At 39.0% G+C, this 26,528-nt stretch overlaps 1 protein-coding gene across 2 annotated transcripts in view; it reads left to right on the top strand.

Moving 5' to 3' along the window:
• The window catches only part of CRIM1 (cysteine rich transmembrane BMP regulator 1), a 196,640-nt gene that overhangs the window by 22,874 nt on the left and 147,238 nt on the right, over positions 1-26,528 (top strand). Inside the window, exon 2 of one of the 2 annotated variants that reach the window (XM_044455904.1) lies at positions 85-255. The exons of the other annotated variant lie outside the window; for it this stretch is intronic. Within the exon in view, the coding sequence (XP_044311839.1) occupies positions 85-255 (171 nt within the window). The remainder of the gene's footprint in view (positions 1-84; positions 256-26,528) is intronic. 2 annotated transcript variants of the gene reach the window in all.

The following is a 26,528-nucleotide window of genomic DNA, read 5'->3' as shown; positions in this document are numbered from 1 at the left end:
CATAGGTGTTTGGCAAAATAGATCTCTTAAGTAAAACAAATCAATGAGATGCTGGTATTATAGTTATTTCATTTTGGTTTTTAGATGAAAACTGGGATGATCAGCTACTTGGATTTGAGCCTTGCAATGAAAACCTCATAACAGGCTGCAATATAATCAATGGAAAATGCGAATGTGATACTATTAGGACCTGTAGTAATCCCTTTGAGTTTCCAAGCCGGGATACTTGCCTGTCAGCTTTAAAAAGGATTGAAGGTAAGTCTGTATTCACTAGTATTTGATTTGTAATTATATATTGGCACATCGTCTTGAACGCACAAGTTCTAATTCTTTATACATTATCACATGCTTGTTGAAGGAGATGTTAGAGCAGTAGTGCTGGCAAATGAGTTATTTCTGCTTTGTGATTTACCATAGTGATTACAAGTTTGATCTCTTGTAATAAGCAAATGAATATTTTCTATGATGCTTGCCTAGGTTTATGTTGTTAACATTTTATCACTGCAGACTGGTCTAGCAAGTTTTCTTATTTGTAAATAATTACTACTCATAAATGCAGAGATATTCTTGGCTACAATTAGAAAACTTCTTCCACCCCTGACCAGTCCAAATATAATTGAAATATGCAGAGAGGTATTCATATAATTTCATTTTGTCCAGTTGGCATGCTGTCTACTAGGGTGCATTTGAAACTTGATGGGCTATCTTGAGACTAACTGTGTAGCAAACTTCTAATTTTTTTCCTGTCTGTAACAGTGTTTTGCTTTCGTAGTGCTTTGAATAATACCTAAGATATAATGTGGTGAAAAAAAATTAAAGCAGTAACCAAGTAAATACAGAAATGTTAACTTTTATGTTGTAAATCAAATATTTTTTGGTGTTAACAAAAGATTAGGAGTGACATTTTATTTTTTTTTTACTGTTCTCTTTAGTTTTTAAAAGACTATATATTTATCTATCATTTGCCTCAATCTATTTTTCCAGTTAGGTGGAAATGCATTTGTCCAACTTTTTTACTTGCCTAGAACACATTGTCTTAATGGAAATAACTGTTCAGATATATACACTGCCATTCCTGAAGTAAAGTATTAGTGCATGGGTTCTGTGAATAGGATACTGCTGTGAACACCAGCATTTCAACCTGTGTTAATTTAGTGAAATTTGTTGTGCCGTTAAGGAAGAGCATTCACAGCCATACAAATAATAGTGTAAGATAGAAATAATAACATATGTGAAACTGATTTCAGAATAAGTCTTGTATTTACCATGGACATCTTTTGTGTACATGGATTGTGTCCAGAAGTAAGAGCTTTATTAAGGTTTTGGGTAATTAAATCTTAACTTCTGTGGGCACTTAACACAGTCATGCCTCCTTGTTAAAATTATTAAATGGTTAAGGAAGAAGTACATGTAACCTGACTACTAAAGCCTGGGTAAGGAAATCATTCCATAATTTAGGGGCTACCACACAGCAGTCTATTCTTGTTGCCTCCAGCCAAGCTTCCCTTCAAGGTGGCATTCAGAAGAAGGCCTCAGGTGATGAGTATAGCATCCAGGTACATTGTAGTTGGGAAGGGGGTTCCTTCAGGTATTATAGTACCAAGCTGTGTAGGGCTTTATAGGTGAAAAGCAGCATTGGACTCAGAAGCATATAGGCAGCCAATACAAGTGGGCCTATAAATAGAAGTTATGTATTAGGACCATCTGGTCTCGGTTGTTACTCTGGCTGCCATGTTTTGCACATGTTGCAACATCTGAACTGTCCCTAAGGACAGCTCCATGTAAAATGTGTTACAGTCATCTGTCTTTGAGATTGCCTGTTCTGTTGGAAGAAAGATAGAGATTAGTCTAGAAACTAGTCAGTGCCTGTCCATTTCTGTCACTCCCCTCCAATACACAGGAATATAGTATGCATAACTTTAGATTCTTTCGTCAGTTTAGTAGTGTGCCCTTATTAGGTAATTGTAGAATAATAGACATTAGATCAGGACTATCCATTTCTGAGAAAGTGTGACAAAAAAGCATTTAATTTTGAAGTGTCTGAAAGTAGGGAGAGGGGGATAAGGGATGAGTTGATGCATCACTCCAAGCCGCCCTGAGAAGAAGCCATAGCTATGTGGCTTGCATTTCCATGACTCCTAAGAGACCATTGCCTGTTTAACAGCATGCCTTGGCTGGTTCCTCTCTGTTCTCTAGGCCACTTCTAGCATGTATCACAGGAATTTTTGTGTCAGATGTACTTCCTTCCTTGATCAGCACCTTTTCTGCAATTGGTTCACTATAATCCGTGGCTCACAAGGGAGAAGCCCCTTCCTTCCAAATCAGATCACCAAAAGAATTTGAGCTTCTGAGCCTTTGTGAACAGGCTTGCAAATATTTAACAGAATCATTTCAGAGGTCTCTCCCCCTCTTCCCCTCTTGTACTTTCCAAGTGGAACCCACTCCTTCTGTATCAGAGCCCTTATAAACAAGAAAACTGTTTCATATTTTTTTAATGTGTATTCACAAGACTTCCTGTCTGCTATTTAATCAGGCATCTTTTATTTTTTTTAATGACTGCTTCACATTCCACTTAAGTAATAACACCCTGCTCATTTTCTACCATTTCCATGCTTGCAGCTTCCATTCACTAGTCTTTGTTGCTGGCTACTAAATGTATATGGGAGTTGCAGAGCATTGAGCAAGTTAATTAAACATATGCAGATCTGCTAAAGTGTGTTACCTACTCTGCTTTAATGAAGCAGCTTGTTGGATTTGTGCAAAGTACCCCCAGAGTTAAAATAGTTAAATTTGTGAGAAAAAGTGTTGTTCTCTAGGGAGACAACAAAGTGGATTTCAAGATGTAATAGAGATAGAATGCCATTAGCAAAATTGTGAAAAGCAGCCAGCCAGGATTGTTTGCCTGATGGCTGTTGCCTTTTTAAACAAGCTATGCTGAAGTGATTCTGCTGGATTTGAACATCACAGTAAACCACTTTAAACATCCCCACTTCAAGCCAATTCGCTTGTTTGCAATAAACAACACAAAATGGAAACACAATGCCAGGTTCAGACATTGCGTTAAGCTATCCTGCAGCCACTCATGGTGACAATTCACTACAGCTTAGTGTGATGTGAACCCTGCCAAGAAGTGATGAAGCCACAGATGTTATACAGGGACTGCATTGTTTCAAGAATAAAAGGGGCGAGGGGAAGAAGTGCAGTAAGTAGTGAAAAACTGACAAGCTATATGTTTCTTCCAATAGGCTCTGTCCATAACATAAATTTTTGTTGTACACTGTCCCTGGGATGGCATAGACGTTTTAAATAAATACATAACTAAAATAAATAAACCAGAATGTTGGTGTGAGGACCTTCAGTGTCCATTTAAGACAGCACCATTTAAAAGCATCAAACACCATTTAAAACAGAAATGCAAGAATGAGCACCCATTCAGCACTTCCATGTAAAACATTTAAACTAATTTGAACAACTGAAACCACTAGACTGATCTAAAGGAGTTGTGAGCCAAGTTTCTTCCCTTTGCACATTCCAAACCACATACATAGAAACATAGAAACAGAGTGAGTCAGAAGGGGTCTCCTGGGCCATCTAGTCTGACCTCCGGCACCAGCTGGCTCCGCTCACAACATGCTCACCATGTGGACGTCCAGCCTATCCTTGAACACCCGCACTGATGGGGCCTCAACGACCTCTCGTGGAAGCCCATTCCACACCCTCGGGGTCCTAACTGTCAGGAAGTGCTTCCTGGCATCCAAATGGAACCTTGGCTCCCTGAGCTTTGCTCCATTGGAGCACGTCCTGCCTTCCTCTGCAGGGGAGAACAGGCCTCTACCCATCTCCATGTGACATCCCCTCACATACCTGTATGTCGCCAACATATCCCCTCTGAGTGTCCTCTTCTGCAGGCTGAAGAGACCCAGTTCCCTCAGTCTCGCCTCATACCCCATCCCCTGCAAACCGGCCACCAACCTTGTGGCCCTACGCTGCACTGACTCTAACCTGGCTATATCCTTTCTGTAATGAGGGGCCCAAAACTGAGCACAATACTCCAGTTGCGGGCACACCAGAGGCGTGTAGAGTGGTAGTAATACCTCTCTTGATCCAGAAGCCACACTTCTGGCTATGCAACCAAGGGTGGCGTTCACCCTCTTGACCACCGCATCACACTGCTGACTCATGTTTAGCCTGCAGTCAACCAGTACCCCGAGGTCCCTTTCACAAGTGCTGCTCTCCAGCCACTTGTCACCTAACCTGTACTTATGACACCTATTCCTATGCCCCAAGTGCAAGACCTTGCACTTCTTCACATTGAACGCCATCCTGTTGTCTCCTGCCCACTTCCATAGTCTGTCCAGATCCTTTTGGATCTGGAGTACCTGCTCCTCAGTTGTGGCCACTGCTCCAGTTTTAGTGTCGTCTGAGAATTTGATCAGCATACTGTTCACCCCTTCTTCCATACCTTTCTTGCAAAATGTTCTTTATTGACCAAAGCATTGGCCCCACGTACAAACACCCTGAATGAAACTCTTGAGCATGAACAGAATGGTTCATTGATCCCAATCTAGTATTTACTTCTAGGAACTCTCCTTTTGAGTATGTTTGGACACCATCCTTTTAGGAAAGGCTGTTTGGAAATGAGCATGCCTCCTTCTTTATGCCAGTCCTCTACTTGAGCAACCTCCTCTGCCAGTGTAATGTGGTCAAGAGTCGTTTCTGTTTCATCTGTCTCTGAGAAACGCCCTTGGTCTGGGTCCCCTCCCCTTAACTATACATCTTGGTTATTCTCAGAGGATGCCTGAGCACCTGGGGAGTTCTGGTCTTTGAGATAAGTACCTCTACTTCTCCCATCTCAACATCTGGAATGTGCCTACATTCCAAGGCTGCCTCCTGCTCTGATTCCCAGTGAGAAGGCCATGGGAATGTGTGCCAAGAGCAACCATCATTCCTATTCCCAACAAAAAGCCAACCCCATATGCCATTAAATGCTATTAAATGCCTTTGAGAAAAGGCAGTTTTAACCTGGGACTAAAAAGTTAGAGTTAGTGCCAGGACAGCCTCAGAAGCAAGATTATTTCATAATCGGGGCCTTCTCCCTCATTGGCACTCTGTGATACCTCTCAGAGGTGGCAGTCAGATGAAGGCCTCAGATGTTAATTACAGTGTCCATTGAGTTTCAGATTGGGTGAGATACTGCAAGTATTGTGGTTCCAAAGCATATGGGTTTTATAGGTTTGAACAAGCCCCTTGAACTGGGCTCAGAACCATACAGGGAGCTAATGTAAGAATTATTGTCATTGTTAAAGGCCTTAGATGAATTTGAATAATTTTTGAAACAGCTACATATGATTTTTATTTTAAGGATGTAGCACAATGCAGTGACAAAATTTTAAAAGATGCTATATTCTCTGTAGAAACTACTGTTATCATTTAGAAGAAATCCAATTTTTAAGTGCCTTTTTAAAAAAACTCTTTGATCTTATGGTTGCTGCTTGATATTACTAGACTATGAAATATGGTAATTCTGGTGAAATGTGTGCTCAGATTTGACCAGTTTGCTAGGAATTAATATGCAGCTTTTTAAAAGCCATTTTAATATACTCTTTGCATATTTGTTGCTGAATAATTGTAAAACTGATAGCATTTGCTTGTTAAAGAAACAGAAGATCATATAAAATAATTCTTTTCAAAATCTTTAACTTTCTCATAGCCTTCAGGTTTCACATGTGGTGAATGTTTTCTGAAAATGTTGTTGGATATTTTAGAGCAAAATGATAGTTATATATATTAAGCAAAGAAAGAGTGAATTTCTCTTACAAATTAGGTCATTCTCAAATGATGGAACAATAAGGTTTGGCTTGCATGCATGCATGCAACTATTATTCCCACAGAAAGCATACACATTTCCAGTGAGGAAAGCAGTTTGGAGGAGAAAACACATTTTATCCCTTATTAGTTCCTAAGTCCATATTGAAACCACATGAGTTTCAAGTATATGCTTCACATTTTAGGAGGAAATGACATGCATCATTTTGAAGAAATCATTGAATAAAATATGAGGATTTTTAGTTCACTGCAAATTACTTTTAAAAAATCTGTGCATTCTATTTACTGGCAGAGGGTTGCAGTAGTAAGGGCAAGAACACTTGCCTAGTAAGGACACTGCAGTGGTGGACTATGCAAATTCATTGGAAGGAGTTACTTTTCTCCCAGCTGCTCCTTCCAAGAATATTGTTGATGAATGTATTGTGGCAGGCTGGGAAGCCTTTGTGGCAAACTCATCATACAGGACTTCTGGTCCACCAGCAAGATGCCTCACTACATCAGCTTCTTAAAACTTTTGGGAATACCAAAAGCCCTCCAAGCCTTCAAACCTAGTCTTTGGAATTGACAAAGTGGACCATACTATGGTTGATAGTTGCTTGAAGAAGGTGGGAAGCACTCAGCTAATATTAAATGTATGGCTCTCAGAATGCTGAATTGCTATATTCCTAGAGGGATTCGGATAATGGCAATTTGCATTGCTAGTTTCAACAGCACACTAGCTGAGTTGGTATTTACAGATGTCCCAGAAGCAAGAACTTCACAAAGAAGTGACTAAGTTTATTTTTCTCATGTGGGCACACCGACAGTGGATTTTTTTTTTTTTTTTTTTTTTTGCCACACCAGAGGCCACAAATACTGTACCAGAGCAGGAATAGGAGCAAGAGTTCCTGGAGAAATCACCTCCTGTTCTGGAACAGAATGAAATTCTCCATGTTCACCTTTTCCTCTTCTGAAAAAATTTATAGCAAAGCTCCAGTTGAACAGGACAAATAGAATTCATATATTGCCATAGTGGTGAAAAGCCATAATCAATAAAGCTCCTATAGTTGTCACAGGAAGTTCACCTTAATTTTCCACTTCAAGTGGATGCACTTTAATGGAACCAGGGTCACATCCAGCACCCGAACCTAGCCATTTTTTGGCTAAGCTTGGAAGATCTGCCTTTATCAGACAAACTTAGTCTTCCACAGCAATTGCAGAATCATCTTGGTGCTGTTAAGAAGCTGGCCATGAGATTGTCCTATGCAAAAAGTAGGTTGCTTTTAGGAGCTCTGTGAATGAATGTTGACGATTCTGCTTGCTCAGTTGAATATGTTTCATGTACTGTTTTCCTTGTTCAATGAGGATTTAAAGTTGTTTTTCTTACCTGTTTTCCTGCCTACTGTTTCAGCATATCGTATCTGCTATGGGGTCTTCCTGATTCATCTAAAATACCAACTTATATTGTTGAGACAGTTCAGCTAGACTAAAATTAGCATGTCTCTCACCTGTACTGATTAAGAGGGCTGTTGCCACCTCTGTTGTCTTTGCAAATGGGATGGCCCTATTAGATGTTTCTCATGCCATTACTTTTTCTGAGCCACTGACCTGCATTTACCACTGCTAGCTGGAAGTATTGGCAAGGTCAGACTGCTCCTTTGGATGAGCAGTCCTATTGTCAGATCTAATGTGATGACTCCATCCCACCTCTGGTAAGTAAGCTTTCTGCTTACCTGTATGTATGATGCACATAGAGTTCAAAGAAGGACCGGTTGCTTACATATAACTGTCATTCTCTGGATGGTCATCTGTGCATTCACATAACCCACCCACCATTCCCACTTTAGGGTCAATATCAATCTCAGTATCCTTAACTGGAAAGTTTATTGGTATCACATAGGGTGTGTGTCCATCTACACACTCCCTCAGTTCCTAGGTCACAATATTTGTCTTAAGGGAACTGTGGAGGAATGGGAACCCCTGTGAACATGTGCATTAAGAAGGTTCTTCACATGCATAGTAAAACTATGGAATTTGCTGCCATGGGAAGTGGTGAAGGCCACCAATTTGAGTGGCTTTAGAAGGAGATTGGACAGATTCATGGAGGAGGAGGAGGAGGAGATCATCACTGGCTACTAGCCTTGCTGGCTGTGTGCTACCTCCTTTAACAGAGATGGCATGCCTGCATGCACCAATGGCTGAAGAGCTTGGGCGGATAGAGGTCTTGCACCCACCCATCCTGCTTGAGGGATCCTGTAAGTAGCTGGTTTTCTATCCTGTGTACAGAGTTCAGGGCTAAATGGGTCTTTGGTCTGATCCAGCATGACTTTGCTTATGTTCTTAAGCTGGGGGAGGGTTCCTGCCAAAATCCTCAGCTATGGATCTTTCCCACATGAGTCTCCAACAGCCTGTAAATTTGCAGATGATCTTTCAAAAAATCACTGTCACAGGTAAGCAACCTGTCTTTTTTTGTAAGCCAAGTTCTGTAAAGTGGATATTCTGTCATTAGGAAAATAAAGTGAAGGGCAAAGTATTTATTATTGTTTGTGAATTGTGTTTCGATTTATATTTGTCTATTTACATATTTAAAGAATATAGTTACAATTCCACTGTTTGCAAACTCTCTGTGTGTAACCAATGCAATAGTATGGTGAAAATACCAGAACTACTTGATGAGCCCTTCTCACAGAGTCTTGCCACATAGAACAACCTCAACATGTTGCTATTTCAGGCACATACCAGGCAGCTCAATCTCATCAGGCCTGAAGAGATGCTTTGGGTTTTTCCTGTTTGACTTCAAGCTATAATAGGATAAAGAGCAGTGTGTATACTGAAGTTGTTTTCCATGACTTGTAATCACTTTAAATCTTGAAAGCTGATCAAATAGGGTTTTTATATCTAATGCTGAGCATCTTATAAGGTATGTAGTAATATGCATGTAAAACATATGCATCACATAACTATGCAGCCCAGTTAACTGGGAAACTATCAATAACTTGTTGCAGCTGAAAGTCTGGGCGTTCTGAGATCAAATAGAGCAGTTAGAATAAACAGAGCCACCCTGAGGCTTCAGCAAATGGGGCGGCATAGAAGTTCCCTAAAGAAAGAAAGAAAGAAAGAAAGAAAGAAAGAAAGAAAGAAAGAATAAATAAATTAAAAAAAAGGGTTCATAGACTTTTTTATTATTGCATTTATATCCTGCCTTTGTCCAACTTGCAAGGAACACAAGACAGCTTACATGGTTTCCTTTGTTACCATCTTATTCTTACAAACAACTTGAAACTAAGCTGAAAGTCAGTGACAAAGGCAAAGTCACTCAGTGAGTGTCAGTGATTTGGGGGCTAAAGTCCTAGTCTCTTGAGACTCAGTCCAGTATGTTAATTGCTGTGCCACTTTTGGAATCACTGGCGTTAAACATAATGATTAAAAGCCTAGGTCAGTGGTACGAACCAATGGCACCAGTGCCACAGTGGGCACACAGAGCTTTCTCTGTCTGCACACGAGCCAAGTCGCTGCAGCATCACCCCTGCAGCCAAGCATCGGATAACAGCGCACATAGGGTCCATGCGCATGCCCGGAAAGGACTAGTGGCGCCAGATGATGACATCACGAGCTGTGACCCATTAGCCACAACTCATCCGAGCTTTCGCATGACCAGTGTGCTGCCAAGGAGAGAGAGAGAGAGAGAGAGAGAGAGAGATTGATTTGCTTGGGCTGGCTGTGAATTGTTTTTTCTAAACTAAAATCTCAGTATTCAAGTTTTATTGCAGTGCTGGCACTTTGCGATAAATAAGTGGGTTTTGCATTGTAGTTTGGGCACTCAGTCTCTAAAAGGTTCGCCATCACTGGCCTAAGAGAATGAAAAAGGTCTTCACCTTGGGTTGTAAAGACCACAATATAGGCCTGGGCAAACCTCTTCATGGAGGATTTTTTTTTTTACAAGCTGGCTGCCTGTACCAAAAAGTTTGTGATGGGAGCACCTGGGGAACAAACTTGAAAAAGGGCTTTTAGTATTCACAGAGAAGAAATTCCTTCAGGTCACTTCAAGTGATTACAGGTGCTAAAGTTCTGGAGGTGGCTTATAAAGATCAACTACTAAGCACATATGACCCTTCCCTTTAAAGAGATGGATCCTAAATCTGGATTTAGGACTGGCTGGTGAGAATATATTATGATGGTCTTCCATCAGCTGCATTGACTCTCTGTCATTCTGGGCCCAATTCAAAGTGTTGTCCTTGACATATACAACCCTAAAATGCTTTGGACCCGAGGAAGCACCTCTCTTCATATATTCCTACCTTTCCACTTGGATCTTCTTTGGAAGTCCTCCTCCGAATATCCTCCCATAGTGAGATCAAGGGGGAAAGGGCTAGGAGGAGGGTATGCTCAGCAGTAACACATAGACTCTAGAATTCATTCCTCAGGGATGTACAACTGGGGAGAGCTCTTCTTTCTTTTAGGTGCCAGGTGAAAACTTTATTTAAACAAGTTTTTGGTTAATGTAATGTAATTTAATTTTATACTTTTATATTTTGTTGTGAATTATTTAATTTTGGTTAATTTATTGGCTGTATTTATTATGGTGTGTGTGGCTATATTAGCCATAGATAAGATGTTATCTATTTTATTTTATATATTTTATCTGATTATTGTTTTTCTGTATCCTATGTATTTTATGCTGTTTTATCATTTGCAAGCTGCTCAAGGAACTTTCCAGTTATGGGGCAGCATAGAAATGTGTTTAACTTAAGTTATTTTGGTTTTGGTTGATTGGGCTACCTATTTTTTAAATAGCTATTATTGTTTTGATGGACTTTAAACACACAGAAATCCTTGAGGGTGTTCAAGGATAGGCTTGACATCCACATGGTGGGTCTGTCATGAGTGGAGCCGGCTGGAGCCAGGGGTCAGACTAGATGGCCCAGGATGTCTCTGATTCCTTCTGTTTCTATGTTTCTAGATATGCTGTAAACACTTTATTTTAGCTGTGCAGCATGTTTGTATGTTTTGGTATTAAAGTTTTGTCTAAAGTAAAAAGATAGGTTTTTATCTCTTTTTAGCTGTAGAAATGTGCCCCAGTTTAGCTGTAGAAATGTGCCCCAGTTTTCTTTATGAATACCCAAAAGGTTGAGGTTTAAGCAAAAACTAAATGAGAGATCAGTAAAAGGGAGAGGTAATACTGCAGATAAATGCCCTTCTCTCCCCAGGTACTAGGGCTTAGTTTTTACAGGATTTCTAAATCTTCAGTTAAGGTTGTTATCAAAATTAGAGTGGGCAGAGGCATGGCCTGACTTTAGGTCTTCAGAACTTACTGAATGTTTAATCTTCACTGACTGCCCTATGGGGAAGGAACTGCACTCAGTGATAATGTGTGTTGCAATTATAAGGCCCCAAGTTCAGTACCTGGTTGCTCCAGTTAGAGATGGAAAAGCCCCTATCATGTCTGAAAACCTGAAGAGCCACTTCTAGACAGTACTGCTGTAGATGGACCTGTGGTTTGACTCTGCATTAGCTTTGTATGTTTCTCTCATAGAGGGATATTCTTGAAAATCTGACTCTTAGTCTGAATTCCAATTTTGGTAGAACATTCTGGGATTCCTATCCTAAATCAAAAGATTGCAAAAAAAAAAAAATGCTGTCTTCTGATTAAGTTGCACATTACAGAAACATTTTGTTAGCATAGCTAATGCTAGCAAGTAATTATTGGTGAGGCTAATGAAGATCATTATCATAATCTTTGCTGTGCAGTACTGCTTTCTTGCTATGTTGCATTTTTTCTGCTGCTGTTTTAGAGAGAAGAAATGTTTGGATTCCTAAAACTTGTAATCCTCTGGAAAAGCTGAAAGGAAAGCTGTTATTGTGGTTATTGCTTCTTAGCCTTTTGTTTAAGATCAAGTGTAGTATCCCATCTTACTAGTTTCATATCTACCACCTTGGTCACCTTGGTTGGGGGAGAGATGGGAAGTGCAACCATGGTGACTCTCCTAGACATTTCAGCAGCTTTCGATACTATCAATCATGGTGTCCTTATGGAAAGGTTGGCCAGGTTAGGAATAGGAGGAACCACTGTATAATGGTTCTGTTCCTACTTGGTTGATGGTGTCCAGAAGGTGGTTCCGGGAAATGGTTGCTCTGCGCACTGGCAGTTGTGCCATATAGTTCTGCAGGGCTCAATCTTATACCCCATGCTTTTTAACATGTACATGAAACCACTGGGAGAGGTCATCTGGAGGTATGGGCTGAGATGTCATCAATATGCAGATGACATGCAGTTCTTTCTCTGTTTTTAATCAGACCCAGGTGTGGCAGTGACCCTTCTGATTCAGTACCTAAGCTTGGTAATGGACTGGATGAGGGCCAGTAAACTGAAATTCCATTCAGACAAGTCAGCGGTACTGTTGGTGGGCAGTTCGTCTGTCCAGAGGGAAGATTCTCAACTTCTCCTGGATGGGGTTCCACTCCTCCTAAAGAACCAGGTGTGTATTTGGAGGTGCTCCTTAGACACAACATTATCACTGGAGTCTCAAGTGGACTTGGTGGCTACAGCTGATTCACCAACTGTGGCCTTACCTGGACAGGCAGAGCTCACCCAGTTATCCATGCTGTGATAACCTCTCATCTGGACTATCGTAACGTGCTCTGTGTAGGACTGCCTTTGAAAACAGTCTGGAAGCAGCAACTGATCAGAACAGGGCAATGTGCCTATTAGTGAGACCATATCAGGCCAGTCCTCTGTTGGCTGCATTGGCTGCCAGTTGAAGTCCAGGCCCACTGAATGGCTTAGGATCAGGATATCAGAAGGATCACCTGCCATATGTCTCTGCCTATCTATTAATATTTGTTACAGAGGCCCTTTTCAGGGAAGCTCTCCCTAAAGAAGTAAAAGGAGGTGGTAAAATGGACAAGGGCCTTTCTGTGGTGGCACCCATTTCTGGAACAAGTTCCCCGGAGAGGTACACCTGGCACATCTTTTCTATCCTTTTGGCACCAGCCAAAAAGCTTTTTACTCAACTGATATTTTATATACAGACTGAAATTTTATATACAGTAGACTCTCAGTTAACCAGTAGCCATGGGGATTGGTAGATGCTGGATAAATGTAGTTTCTGGTTGCTTGAGTGTTACTATTAAAAATAGGCCTAAGTAATACCATACCATAACCATTCCATAAACTCTGTATTGACTTGATATTAACATTGAAATACAGAAATTAAAAGCAAATTAAAACAAAAAAACTTAATGGAACACAGTTTTATTATAAAAACAGCTTTCTGAATGCAGTGTGCAATTTTAGTTAAATGGCAGTCAATAAACTTTTCAACTTTATGTACTTCACTAGCGTATTTTTTTTAACTTCAAGTAACTTAGGAAAAACACACACATATACACACTTAGAACTGTTACAGTAGGGGTAGAGCGTTTACTGGGTAGACATCACATCAGAATCTGATGATGTAACTGAGACAGGATTAGGAGAAGTGGATGTGGATGGTTTTGGATCTAAATCAGTAGATGATGCTGTACTGGCAAACTTGTATGCAACTTTCTCAAAAAATGAATGAATATCAGCATGCTTTGAGGCCCTATGCCTCTCATGCAAAGTCAGTTTTTTTTGCATGATGTGCAACTGCATAACATGCTGAGAAGTAACGAAGGGTTGCTGTTCTGCAAAAGCTATCACAGTTTCAAATGGTGCTGTAGCTTTCTGCCAGGATACTTTTTCCATCGTCATCAGTCTCTTCCTCCTCTGCAGCATTCTTGTTTCCGCAGTGTCTTCTGTATTTAGTGTATGAATAGCTTCATCCACAGCAAACCAGTCTTCGAGTTCATCATGAGACAAATTCATTTTGTCATTAGCAGAGTCAACTAACTCACAGATTTCATCATAAACTCTGTTACTGGCAGCCTCACTATTGTCTGGAAACCCTTCAAAGTCTATGGAAGAGGAGGATTCCACAGACATCACAGCTGACTGCAACTTTCTCCCATATTTCTGTAATGTTTCACTTCTCACAGAATCCCAAGCACAACTTATAGTGTAGATAGCATCTTTGAGATTATATTTTTTCTGAAAGTCCAGAATTGTCCCATCCAAATCAGTCATTTTTCACATGAAGTCACACCTGTAAAACATTTTTACATTCTGTATCAATCCCTGATCCATTGGTTGGATCAGAGTTGTGACATTAGCTGGAAGATAACATACGGAAATGTTGCCATTAACAACCTCTTCTGCAGGAGGATGTGTGTGACAGTTATCCAGGAGCAACAGACTTTAGTATTCTCTGGTATTCCCTTCTTTTGTAAATTTTCATTAACACTGGGGACAAATGAGTAATGAACCACTTGGTAAAAATTTCTGCATCCATCCAACTGTTACTCTGTGCATGATAATCTACAGGAAGGTTAGTTATGCCTTTAAAGCACCTTGGTTTAGCAAATTTGCTGATCACACACAACTTTACCTTATGATTTCTCAGTGCATTTGCACAAATGAGCACAGCTATATGCTCTTTATTTAGCGTGAACTCATTAGCTACCTTCTCATTACTACCAGCCATAGTAGAATTAGGCAGACACTTCCACATTAATTTAGTCTCATCTGCATTATAAATTTGCTCTGAAATTTTCTGCAACCAATTCACTAAACATGTCACAAAATAAAACTGCAGCCTCAAAATAGCCGATTTCTATTTACCTAACAAGTTCAACTTAGGGATGCCGTGATGAACATTGAATTGGGTAAGCCAGTCACTGAACCTTTAATGTTCATTTTCCTGCAACATGGGTCCAGAAATACAACCACCCTCAGACCTTTTCAGCAAAAACCACTCATATAGGGCCTGGTTAAGCACAACCATTTTCAGTGTATGAAGAGTGTGATGCTTCTCCGCACTTTTGTCACTCTCCGACTTAACATAAAACTTCTTTATCTTCTGAGACTGAGCCTTAATGTCATAGATTGTTGACGAACCAACATTAAATTCCTACATGAGAACTGCAAGACTCTCACCTTTCTCAAGCCTCTTGCATATTTCCATATTCTGTTTGAGGGTAAGCACTCTGCTTTTATGCTTACTTGGGACTGTTTTGGAGTTGGGTAAGAACACATAGATCCCAACGTGAATTGGAAGGAGTGGGAGACTAACGTGGGCTTACTCACGGTGTGTATAGCATGTAGTGCGACATGCCAACTTTAAACTTACGTTCTGCTGGAAATTGATTTGATATTAATTTTTCTTTAAAATATTGTTTCTTTGATTTTTTTTGCCGGTGGCTTGAGAGTTCTGGTTAACTGAGAGTCTACTGAATATATGTTTTAATATTGTTATTGTTGCTGATGTATTGTGGGGTTAAAGTTTCATATGGAGTTACGGCAGCTTATTATTAGTGTTGTTTTTAGTGTTTCATCTGGATATTTTATTGTTTGTATATGGGGTTTTAATGTTTATAAACATTGGAGTTGTATATGAATACAATACATAAAATTCACTTAAGTTATTGAAAGAACATGTGAGCTGCCTAGTTTCAGCTTCTTGTTGTTATAAGAAAGAATTAATTATATAAAACTGATAGAAGTGTTGCAGATAGAAGGGCCTCATTTTGAAATTCTCAGCTGCACCATTGCAGATCAGTAGGCTGATAATCAGATGTTAACCAGGAAACTTATGCTTTCCAAGTTTATAGTAGCTTTAAATCCCGTGGTATTAGCTTAAACTATTCATGATTGTTTTCTAATGCTCATTGTTAAAATTAAGTGCTTAAATTAATAATAAATATATATATAGAAGACAAAGATTTTAAGATACAAGAAATCGATGTATACATATAATTATGATGAAGAAAAACTATTTGTATACATTTTATATTGTCAAGTTTGTAACGAATTTTAATGTATATGACTTGAAACACATCCTTCAAAGTATGCTACATGTGAGCATTCATGTCCCTGGACAAGCAAAGAAAATATTCACTTGAGGTGTAAGAATACTGACTGTCAGATGTTCTATTTGACCTTTGGCTGGAGGATATAGTTGCAAAGGAAATGCTTAACATTCTAGCATCTGGCTTTGGGTCTTCATATTACTTGGCACAGTTATTTGAGCAGGTTTTTGCTTCCTCTATTGAATAGAGGATATTCCATAGTTGTTAATACAGATGTTTTGCAAGAGTGGTTATAGCACAATAAGCCAAAAGCAACATTTTTGTACTTTTCCTCTAGATAAGCGTAAGTGAATAACTTTTTAAAGGAGTGTAGTTTGAAAGAAATGTGGCTCGTTGCAACTGAGATACTAAAGTAGAAGTAATGTGATTTCTGTGTTCAGCTCCACAGAAACATAAGCAGCCTATTTAAAGAAAAAGTGTGAGTATGTGTCTTGAACAATCACCACCAACCCGCAATAGAGCAATGGCGTTTAACCAAAATGTCACCAAATGATGAATATGATTTTGAATATCACAGAACTCTTTTTAAGACAGGATGTTAATTGGCAGGGGTGGGGGCTGCAAGTGTAGTGGCTCTCAGATCTGCAGTTTATAATAGTCTTCAGCTGGAATGTGGGAGGAAATTTCCACATATTTTGCTTGGCAATAATAAGAATTTTGCCCTACTGTGGACCTTCTCTCTAACAGACCAACACAGCTGCCTATATTTTTACCATTTTTTTTTTAAAAGGTGGCTTTTAAGTTTATGGTAGTGATGTCAAAAAGAGTGCAGATCTTGAAAGATGTGTGAAAATGGCTGAAAGTGACAAGCTATTATGCAACAAAATAAATGTGTGGTTATAGAAGATAAAACTTAATATGCACTTTGGACTAAATAGAATTGTTTCCAAGGTATTGAGCTCCCTAACAGTAGTGTGACTTTTTACCCGAGTTAAATGCAATCTGACCTTCATTTTCCTTCAGATGCTTGACCCCTCAGAAACAAAAATAAGATTTATTTATGATATTTTAACCTGCTTTTTAAAGGTGAGGGCCAGCACCTTGAATTTATTTAAGCAACAAATCTGCTACTACTAGGGATCATAAGGAACAGATGGTGTTTGTTCCTTTTGGCTAACTAAAAAGAATTATGAGCAATATTCCACTTAGTTAATAACGAAGGGTCAGTATGTGTATATATACAAGTATTAAAATATGTGTTCATGAAAGTAGGTTCAGCTTATTTGGTTTGCCTGCTCTATAACTGTGCGCTTTGGGGCTCTGAAGGACTTGCTTTTCTTTGAATCTTTTAAGTTTCTGACAGCTGTTTATTATAAGCAAACTTCCTGTACTTTCATAGTGAGCAATCTCATGGAGGAAGGATGGTCATCAAGGTTTCTTGTTGTTATTGTTGTTAGTCGCAAAGTCATGTCTGACCCATCATGACCCCATGGACAACATTCCTCCAGGCCTTCCCATCCTCCACCATTCCCCGGTGTCCACCTAAGCTCACACCAACTGCTTCAGTGACTCCATCTAGCCACCTCATCCTCTGCCGTCCCCTTCCTCTTTAGCCCTCAATTGATCCCAGCATTAGGCTCTTCTCCAGGGAGTCCTTCCTTCTCATTAGGTGGCCAAAGTATTTGAGTTTTATTTTCACTATCTGGCCTTCTAAAGAGCAGTCAGGGTTGATCTCCTCTAGGACTGACCGGTTTGACCGCCTTGCATTCCAAGGGAATTGCAGGAGTCTTCTCCAGCACCACAATTCAAAGGCCTCAATTCTTTGGCACTCAGTCTTCTGTATGGTCCAACTTTCACAGCCATACATTGCAACTGGGAAAACCATAGCCTTGACTATACGCATTTTTGTTGGCAGGGTGATGTCTCTGCTTTTTAGTATCCTGTCTAGATTTGCCATAGCTTTCCTCCCCAGGAGCGTTTTTTTAATTTCTTGGCTCCAGTCCCCATCTGTGGTGATCTTGGAGCCCAGAAAAATAAAATCTGTCACTACCTCCATTTCTTCCCCATCTATTTGCCAGGAAGTGATAGGACTGGATGCCATGATCTTAGTTTTCTTAAAGTTGAGTTTCAAGTCAACTTTTGTGCTCTCCTCCTTCACCCACATCAAGAGGCTGTTTAGTTCCTCTTCACTTTCTGCCATTAGAGTGGTATCATCTGCATATCTGAGGTTGTTGCTATTTTTCCCAGCAATCCTAATTCCAACTGGTGATTCATCTAGCCCCACCTTTCTCATGATGTGTTCTGCATATAAGTTAAATAGGCAGAGCAACAGTATACAGCCTTGCCGAACTCCTTTCTCAATTTTGAACCAATCAGTGGTTCCATGTCCAGTTCTCAGTGCTGCTTCTTGACTTGCATATAAGTTTCTCAAGAAAGAAATAAGATGGTCTGGTACTCCCATCTCTTTAAGAACTTGCCACAGTTTGTTGTGATCCACACAAACAAAGGCTTTAGCATAGTCAATGAAGCAGAAGTAGATGTTTTTCTGAAACTCCCTAGCTTTCTCCATGATCCAGCGTATGTTGGCAATTTAATCTCTGGTTCCTCTCCCTCTTCGAAATCCTGCCTATACTTCTGGTAGTTCTCGGTCCACATACTGCTGGGGCCTAGCTTGTAGGATTTTGAGCATAAGTTTGCTAGCATGTGAAATGAGTGCAATGATGCGGTAGTTTGAACATTCTTTGGCATTGCCCTTCTTTGGAATTGGAATGTAAACTGACCTTTTCCAATCCTGTGGCTACTGTTGAGTTTTCCAAATTTGCTGGCACATTGAGTGTAGCACTTTTACTGCATTGTCTTTTAGGATTTTGAATAGCTCAGCTGGAATACTGTCGCCTCCACTAGCTCTGTTGTTGCTCGACTTCCTAAGGATCATTTGACTTAACATTCCAGGATGTCTGGCTCAAGGTCAGTGACCACCCCATCGTGGTTATCAGGGATGTTAAGCTCTTTCCTGTATAGTTCTTCTGTGTAATCTTGCCACCTCTTCTTAATCTCTTCTGCCTCTATTAGGTCCCTGCCATTTTGGTCCTTTATCATGCCCATCTTTGCATGAAATGTTCCCTTCATATCTCCAATTTTCTTGAAGAGATCTCTGGTCCTCCCTATTCTATTGTTTTCTTCTATTTCTTTGCACTGTTCATTTAAGAAGGCATTCTTATCTCTTCTAGCTATTCTCTGGAATTCGGCATTCAGTTGGGTGTATCTTTCTCTTTCTCCCTTGCCTTTCGCTTCCCTTCTTTCCTCAGCTATTTGTAAAGCTTCCTCAGACAGCTATTTTGCTTTCTTGCATTTTAGTTGCTACCTCTTGTACAATGTTGCGAACCTCTGTCCATAGTTCTTCAGGCACTCTGTCAGATCTAATTCCTTAAATCTATTTGTCACCTCTACTGTATATTCATCAGGGATATGATTTAGGTCATACCTGAGTGGCCTACTGCTTTTCCCTACTTTCTTCAACTTAAGCTTAAATTTTGCAACAAGAAGCTCATGATCTGATCCACAGTCAGCTTCTGGTCTTGTTTTTACTGACTGTATAGAGCATCTCCCTCATTGGCTGCAGAGCACATAGTCAGTCTGATTTCTGTGTTGACCGTCTGGTGATGTCCATGTGTAGAGTCGTCTCTTGGGTTGTTGGAAAAGAGTGTTTGCTATGACCATTGTATTCTCTTGACAAAATTCTACCAGCTTGTGTCCTGCTTCATTTTGTACTCCAAGGCCAAACTTGCCTGTTATTCCAGTTATCTTTTGGCTTCCTGCTTTAGCATTCCAATACCCCATGATGATAAGGACAACATTTTTGGGTGTTAATTCTAGAAGGTGTTGTAGGCCTTCATAGAACCGGTCAACTTCAGCCTCTTCAGCACCAGTGGTTGGAGCATAGACTTGGACTACTGTGATGTTGAATGGTTTGCCTTGGATTCGAACTGAGATCATTCTGTCATTTTGGAGATTGTATCCCAGTACTGCTTTTCCTACTCATTTATTGACTATGAGGGCTACTCCATTTCTTCTGAGGGTTTCTTGCCCACAGTAGTATACCTGATGGTCATCTGAATTAAATTCATCCATTCCTGTCCATTTTAGTTCACTGATTCCTAAGATGTCGATGCTCAGTCTTGTCATCTCTTGTTTGACCACCTCCAGCTTGCCTTGATTCATGGATCTTACATTCCAGGTTCCTATGGAGTATAGATCTTTGCAGCATCGAACTCTCCTTTCACCACCAGATACATCTGCAACTGAGTGTCCTTTCGGCCTTGACACAGTTGCTTCATTCTTCCTGGCACAACTAGTACTAGCCCTCTGCTCTTCCTCAGTAGCATATTAGACTCCTTTCGACCTGAGGAGCTTATCTTCTGGCATCATATCTTTTTGCCTTTTGGTACTGTCCATGGGGTTTTCATGGCAAAGATACTGGAGTGGGTTGCCATTTCCTGGATCACATTTTGTCAGAGGTCTCTGCTAAGACCTGTCCATCTTGGGTAGCCCTGCACAGCATAGCTCATAGCTTCATTGAGCTACACAAGCCCCTTCACCACAAGAAGGCAGTGATCCATGCAGGGGGGATTTCTTGATAGACCCTTCTAAAGCCTGCCCTATTAGTTTGCACTATTAGCCAATTGTTCTCTCTAATCGTATGAGGGAATATATGCATTCCTATCCTTTTATCAGTTCTTAGACCACAAAAAAAATGTGGAAAATAGGTTTGGGTAATGTTGCTTGTTGTAAAGCATCCCAGGACACCACTAGATGGATGGTCTATAAAAGCTTTAAATAAATAAAGTGACCTTCTTTTTACCAGGCATAATGGAGAAACATAAGGAAAACTCAGCTAGGCTCAGAAACTGGCATGACTAGTAGATCCAACATACAGCAATTGTAATGTTAATGTTCAAGACCATGTTGACACTACTGTATTTTCTATCTTTCTGTTTCTTTCTTGTTGCAAGTCTGTCCACTCAAAGTTGTGCAACTAAAGTTGTGCAAACACAAATAGTATATGCATTAAGACTGATACTTGGTTTTAAAATCCATATCCCACTAAAATTAGCCTTAAAGAACAGATAGCACACTTTAAACATAGAAGTTAATTGCACTTTTTAAAAGCATCTTTTATACTGCCACTCTTACTATGAAAGAAAACAGAAGTGAGGCTACGAGGATTTGGTACTGAATTCTCAGTTCAGAATTTGGGCATTTGCTCCTGTTTCTTGCTTTCTACCAAGTCAAGTCATTGAGATGGGAAGTGGTTTTTCAAAGTTAGCTGTAGCTTGAGCTCTAACTGGAGGTACCAGTGATTAAATCTGGAAATTTCAGAAGTAATGCATATGTTTTCCCACTGAAGATCAAACCTAGATGTGACATGCATATAATTTGGCCTTGAGTAATTGGGACCACAGTTTGCAGAGTCAAGAATATTGAGCCTTCCTCCCACCTGTGGACCCAGTTGGAATTAACTCCATTATGATTGATAATGGAATGTGAAGAAAGTTAAAACTGAGGTTTCCACCAGGATCTCAACAGGGGCAAAAAGTTAAATCTCTCTGCTTATGTCTTGATCAGATTGTTCTCCCTGCATCTGTTAGGACAGTGGAATATATGCATGGCCAAATGACACAAATAATGGCAAATCTAGTTTGGTCCTAAAAACAGTCATGCTGCATATGACTAAAGGTTCATGTAATCCAGCATTCTGTTAACAGAGTGACCATCTACCCACCCATGGGAAACTCACAATTAGTATATGAGAGCAGTAGCTTCTTCCTGCTCCAGTTTTCCAGCAACAGGTATACAGAGCCATGCTTCCTCTTATACAGGAGTAGATGAGGTGGTCTTATCCTCCATGCATTTGTTCCCCTTTTAAAGTAATATAAATTGAAAGCCATCACTGCATCCTGAGTTAGAAAAATTTGTGTAGTTATGTGCTATGTAAAAATTTCCTTTTATCTGTTGAGTTTCTCACTATCCACCTTCACGGGGTGATCCTAGGTTCTAGTATTATGAGAGAATGGGAAAAATATGATTCTTTATTTTCTTCATATTCATGCAAAAATTTCTACATCTATTTTTTCTTGCTGTAGTCACCTTTTTCTAAGTTAAATAGTCCCAGTTGTTGTAACCATTCTTCATGGGGAATTGCTGCACTCCTTGATCATTTAAGTTGTTTCATTCTGCACTTTCCCAGCTCTGAAATATACTTTTGAGTACAGTGACCTGAACTTTGAAGTATGGGTCCACCATAGATTTATGTAAGGGAATATGAAATTAATAGCTCATGTTTTATTCCTTTTCTACTTGTGCCTAAAATAGAATTTACCTTTAACATTTAGGTTAATTAAATTAGGTTAACATTTTTATTCCATTTTCCACCACAGTTCCAAGAGCTATCTTGGTCAGCTACTAATTCAAATCCCATCAGCATAAAGTTGGACTTTTATACTTGCTTACATTAACCACATTTGTCATTTCAGTACCTGTTCTCCCAATTTGGAAAAATCCTCTTGATATCCCTTTTTGTTTTAACCATCCTAAAACAACAAGCTTGACTACATCATTGCTCCTAATTCCATATCATTTATAAAACATATTAAAGAACTTGTCCAAATACATATCCTTGAGTGCCTCTACTGCTTATATCATTCCACTGTAAAAATTGACTGTGTGTTTCTTCAGAGTTAGTGCAGCATAGTGTTTAAGCATTTTGAACTGGGAGTCAGGAGATCCAAGTTCTGTTCCCCACTCAGCTAAGAAACTTGTTGGTGACTTTGGACAAGTTATTGAATCTCAGCCTCATCTACCTCACAAGATTGTTGGGAGGATAAAATGGAGAGGGGAATCATGTAAGCTACCTTAGGTTTCTTCCAAGAAAAAAAAAAAGGTTAGGGTTAGAGTTAAGTAACCCTAAAAGGTTAATCAGACAAGATCCCTTTTTCAGAAACCATATTAGATAATTTTTTTAGACCTGCCTTTCTGCATACTTAATCATTTTATCTTTAATAATACTTTCACCAATTTACCTGAAACAGATTTTAAGCAAACTGGTCTATCATTTTCCAGATCCTGCCTGAAGCTGTTTTTAAAACTTAGTTTTCCATTTTCTACTCTTGACAAACTGCACTATATATGAAAAAATGCACAAAAACACTACAGTTCAACACCACCAGTAATGCAAATTATATTGCATTAGTGTAAGCATCCTCTGGCAGAGCAACATAATGTTTAGTGGCTCACAATGGAGTTCTGTGAGCAGGACTGGCCCACTAATGCAATTATAATTTAGTATAGAGGTAGTGCCAGATTGGATACTGCTCAGAAGTTTATATACGTGCTCACACATCCTTATGAATGCAAATGTGTAAAGTGGGGATGCAAAAAAAAAAGTTGGCTGCATGCAGCCACCACTTTAAGCCTTTGTAACTGAACCTCCTGCTGCTACTGCAAAAACAAAATGAAATGCAGCAGTGCAAATACCAGGAAAAAATAGCACAGGAAGTTACTAAGCGTAAATCAGATGGCATAGAAAGGCAATGCTGGACATTCTGCTCCAGCTGCTGTTATCCCTACTGCTAGTAAACACCTTTCCCTGACTCCTTTCCATGCTTGAAGTGGTCAGAGTTCCCAAGAACTCTTGTCATGGTTTGTTTCTTCCAGGGACACACTGGAAAATGGAACATTTATGCCAGGAACCATAGAGCCCTACAGTAGTGTGCTTAGAGTGTTGCCTGGCTTCCAGATAGTGAGAAACGACTAATGCTGCTGATGTTAAGCAGACTTTTGGAACAATAAAAGTAAGCAGATGTTTTGAAATGGAGGGGTAATGGTTCTGAGTGTGGAGTGAGCCTGAAAGGGAGAACAAAGCAGAATCAAATATATAAAATAAAATAAAATAAAATAAAATAAAATAAAATAAAATAAAATAAAATAAAAAGCAGTGTCCAAAGTGTAAGTGGGAAGGATACATACATACATACCTTTAAAACTTTTGCATGCTGTCCCTTATGCATGGCATCTCAGGACAGCTTACAATCATTAAAACAACCACAATAAAAGATCTATAAATAGCAGTTAACCAAAAGCAACCCCAAATTAAATAAGTCAAATAAAAGTGACTGTTAAACATTAAAATTTAAATTAGCTTTTAAAATAACAGTTAAATAAAAAGGATTTTTATGAATATAAAAATACAATAAAAAGGTGGGGGGAAATGGGAATGGTAGATGATAAGTGTATGAGCTTTTTCACCATGAATACTGAACAAAGTCTCCAAAGCAAAAAATATTAAGCAAAATGTTTCTAAAATATTATTTAGAAATTGCTTGTTACATTCTGGTTTATTCAGCAGTGATTAACTCTTGGGATGAAGGTAGTTTACTATACTACCTTCATCCCAAGGTAGTATAGTAAAACCTTGGGGTGAAGACAAGGATAAAATGGAGCTCGGTGTGCTGCCTTGAGTTCCTCCAAGTGGAAAAAGGTGGAATATATAAATGCAATGTGGTAATAGTAGTAGTAATAATACCAATACCCTTGTCTGTTTCATTATGTTAATAGTGAAAAAACTGTTTTATATCCCTCTGTACTACACTATCAATAACTGAACTGTATACGTCTTGTAATATTAGTGGTTTGATAATGAATCTATTTAAGAAAGCTAGCTTTTCAAAGATAACTTTAAAAGTACCCATTCAAGCAGATCTATGTTACAACTTTTGTAAGAGGTAAAAGAGACTGGCACGTTTTAAAAAGCTTTATATTTATAGTTGTTAATGGTTGGTACTGAATTCAGAATATTTAAGAGAACATTTAAATAGTTTGCTACAATCGTAACATGTTTTAAGGTGTAAAAGTTGAAAAAGTCAACTGAGAAATATAGGAAAGTTGCTATAAGAAGAGACTTTGTGAAGCTGCATTTAGGGCAAACTTAGACCTTACAACTAATTGCCAAAAGCCAGTGTTATGTGTGATTCATGTGTACAGCCAGTTGACATATTATGTGTAGGGGATGGGAAGTTCCATGTTCTGTTTTTATAACATTGTGGACAAAAAACTTTTAATGGAAGGATCCATCACTGTGAATAAAATGTTCAACACAGATAGTTTCAGGATTCTCAGTTAAGTTTTTAGTAACCTGTTGTCATCCAGAGACTATTCTAGAAACTAGTGCTACAAAGTTACTTGGGAATTTTCATAGTGTTCCATAGTGATTCACCTTTGGATAACCATATGGTTTGTATTCTCTTATCTAGACAGTTGATTTGTTCATACAGTGGATATTTTGCTTGACAGCAGATGGATATGAGGGGAGAATGTAATTCTTATTTGTTTAAATATCAGTTTGGTCTCTTTTTTCCCTGTGTCTTTCCTCAGGTTGCTAAATATTACTCTTACATATATACAATTAACATTGTTTTGCTTTAGTTTACTTTTAACACCTGCAGGAAAGTTGTAAACCCTGTAAATTTTTACCTGTGGCAGTCTAATCACTGAGCTCTTAATTCCAGGAATGATTTCAGATATTCCTTTCTAATCGCATATACATATTAATAGCTAGAATCTGCTGTCTCAGTGTGACTTATATATTACAGATACAAATTTCAGCAAAGTGCGATCTTTCATGTTTTAGATTGAGAATTTTTCAACTCAGCCAATGAAAGACAGTACACAAGATAGAGGGCTGCTGAGGGAGAGAGGCAGAATCATTATTAGTATGATTTGGCAATGGTTACAAAAAACAAGAGTTTACCCACATACCTGCCCCCCACCCCTTTGTAGGCAACTTCAGAACAGTACAGCACATACATGATAAAACAGCTGATTCCTCTTGACATTCCAGCCTTCTTCCCTCCCCTTCCCTGGCACTTTCTCTGAGTTGCTTCACCTTGTTCCATGCATAAGATGTATGTAAGCCTCCAAGTTTGGAGCCTTGTGTGCACCAAGGACATGGAACCTAGGACTGTACCCAAAATTGTTTGTTGAATTTTTGTTCTCTATTTCATCCTTGTAGTTTGTGATTTGTGAGTGATTGTGGACCACTCATAGAGCTTTCACTATTTGCCTGTATAGAAATGAAATTAATTAAGCAATCACTAAAATGGGAGGGAGGAAAACTTTCCCTAGTTCCAAGGGGAAAAAAGGAAAATCTTGAGGAAACTCGAATTGTATACAGGCTGTTTCTCTCTTTGACATTAATACTTTGCAGTAGGTTAATGTTCATTCTATAAAAATTCTTTGACTAAAGCTAACAGTGTTTATCAAATATGCTCAGATTTCGAAGATGGAACTGCAAACATTTATACTCTAAGGTGCATACATATATGTATTTAATGGGAAGGGTTGAAATTGAACCCTATCAACCTTATAGTTTTTTAAAAGACAGGTTTTATTAGCTTATCAGAATGTATATGTTGATATTATCATTCAGAAATTGGAAGAGTAAGTTTTAGAGAAAAATGTCAGAAAATAGATCTTGCTATAATGTTGTTGTTATTGTTATTGTCATTAAACTTGTTTACTGACCAGCAGGTAAATATTTTGGACAGTTAACTACCAATGAGTACCTGTTAATTGGACTTTCAGTATATCTTACACAAGCTGCAATCCTTGCCACACTGAATTGAGAGTGGGTGCATTAACTCAGTGGGATTTACTTCTCAGTAAACAAGGATTTGACTAGGCTTCAAATGTTCACACTTGACTGCAACAAAAATAAATCTTATCTATATATTGCTTCATACTAATAAATACTCTTGCTAATACTTAATTGTTTCTCTGAATTG

This window comes from Varanus komodoensis, unplaced genomic scaffold (genome assembly GCF_004798865.1).
Source record: "Varanus komodoensis strain SLA01 unplaced genomic scaffold, ASM479886v1 scaffold1, whole genome shotgun sequence".
In the NCBI taxonomy this organism is placed as follows: domain Eukaryota; kingdom Metazoa; phylum Chordata; class Lepidosauria; order Squamata; family Varanidae; genus Varanus; species Varanus komodoensis.
Note: the sequence above shows the minus strand (reverse complement) of the source record. Positions and strands in the feature narration are given on the sequence as shown.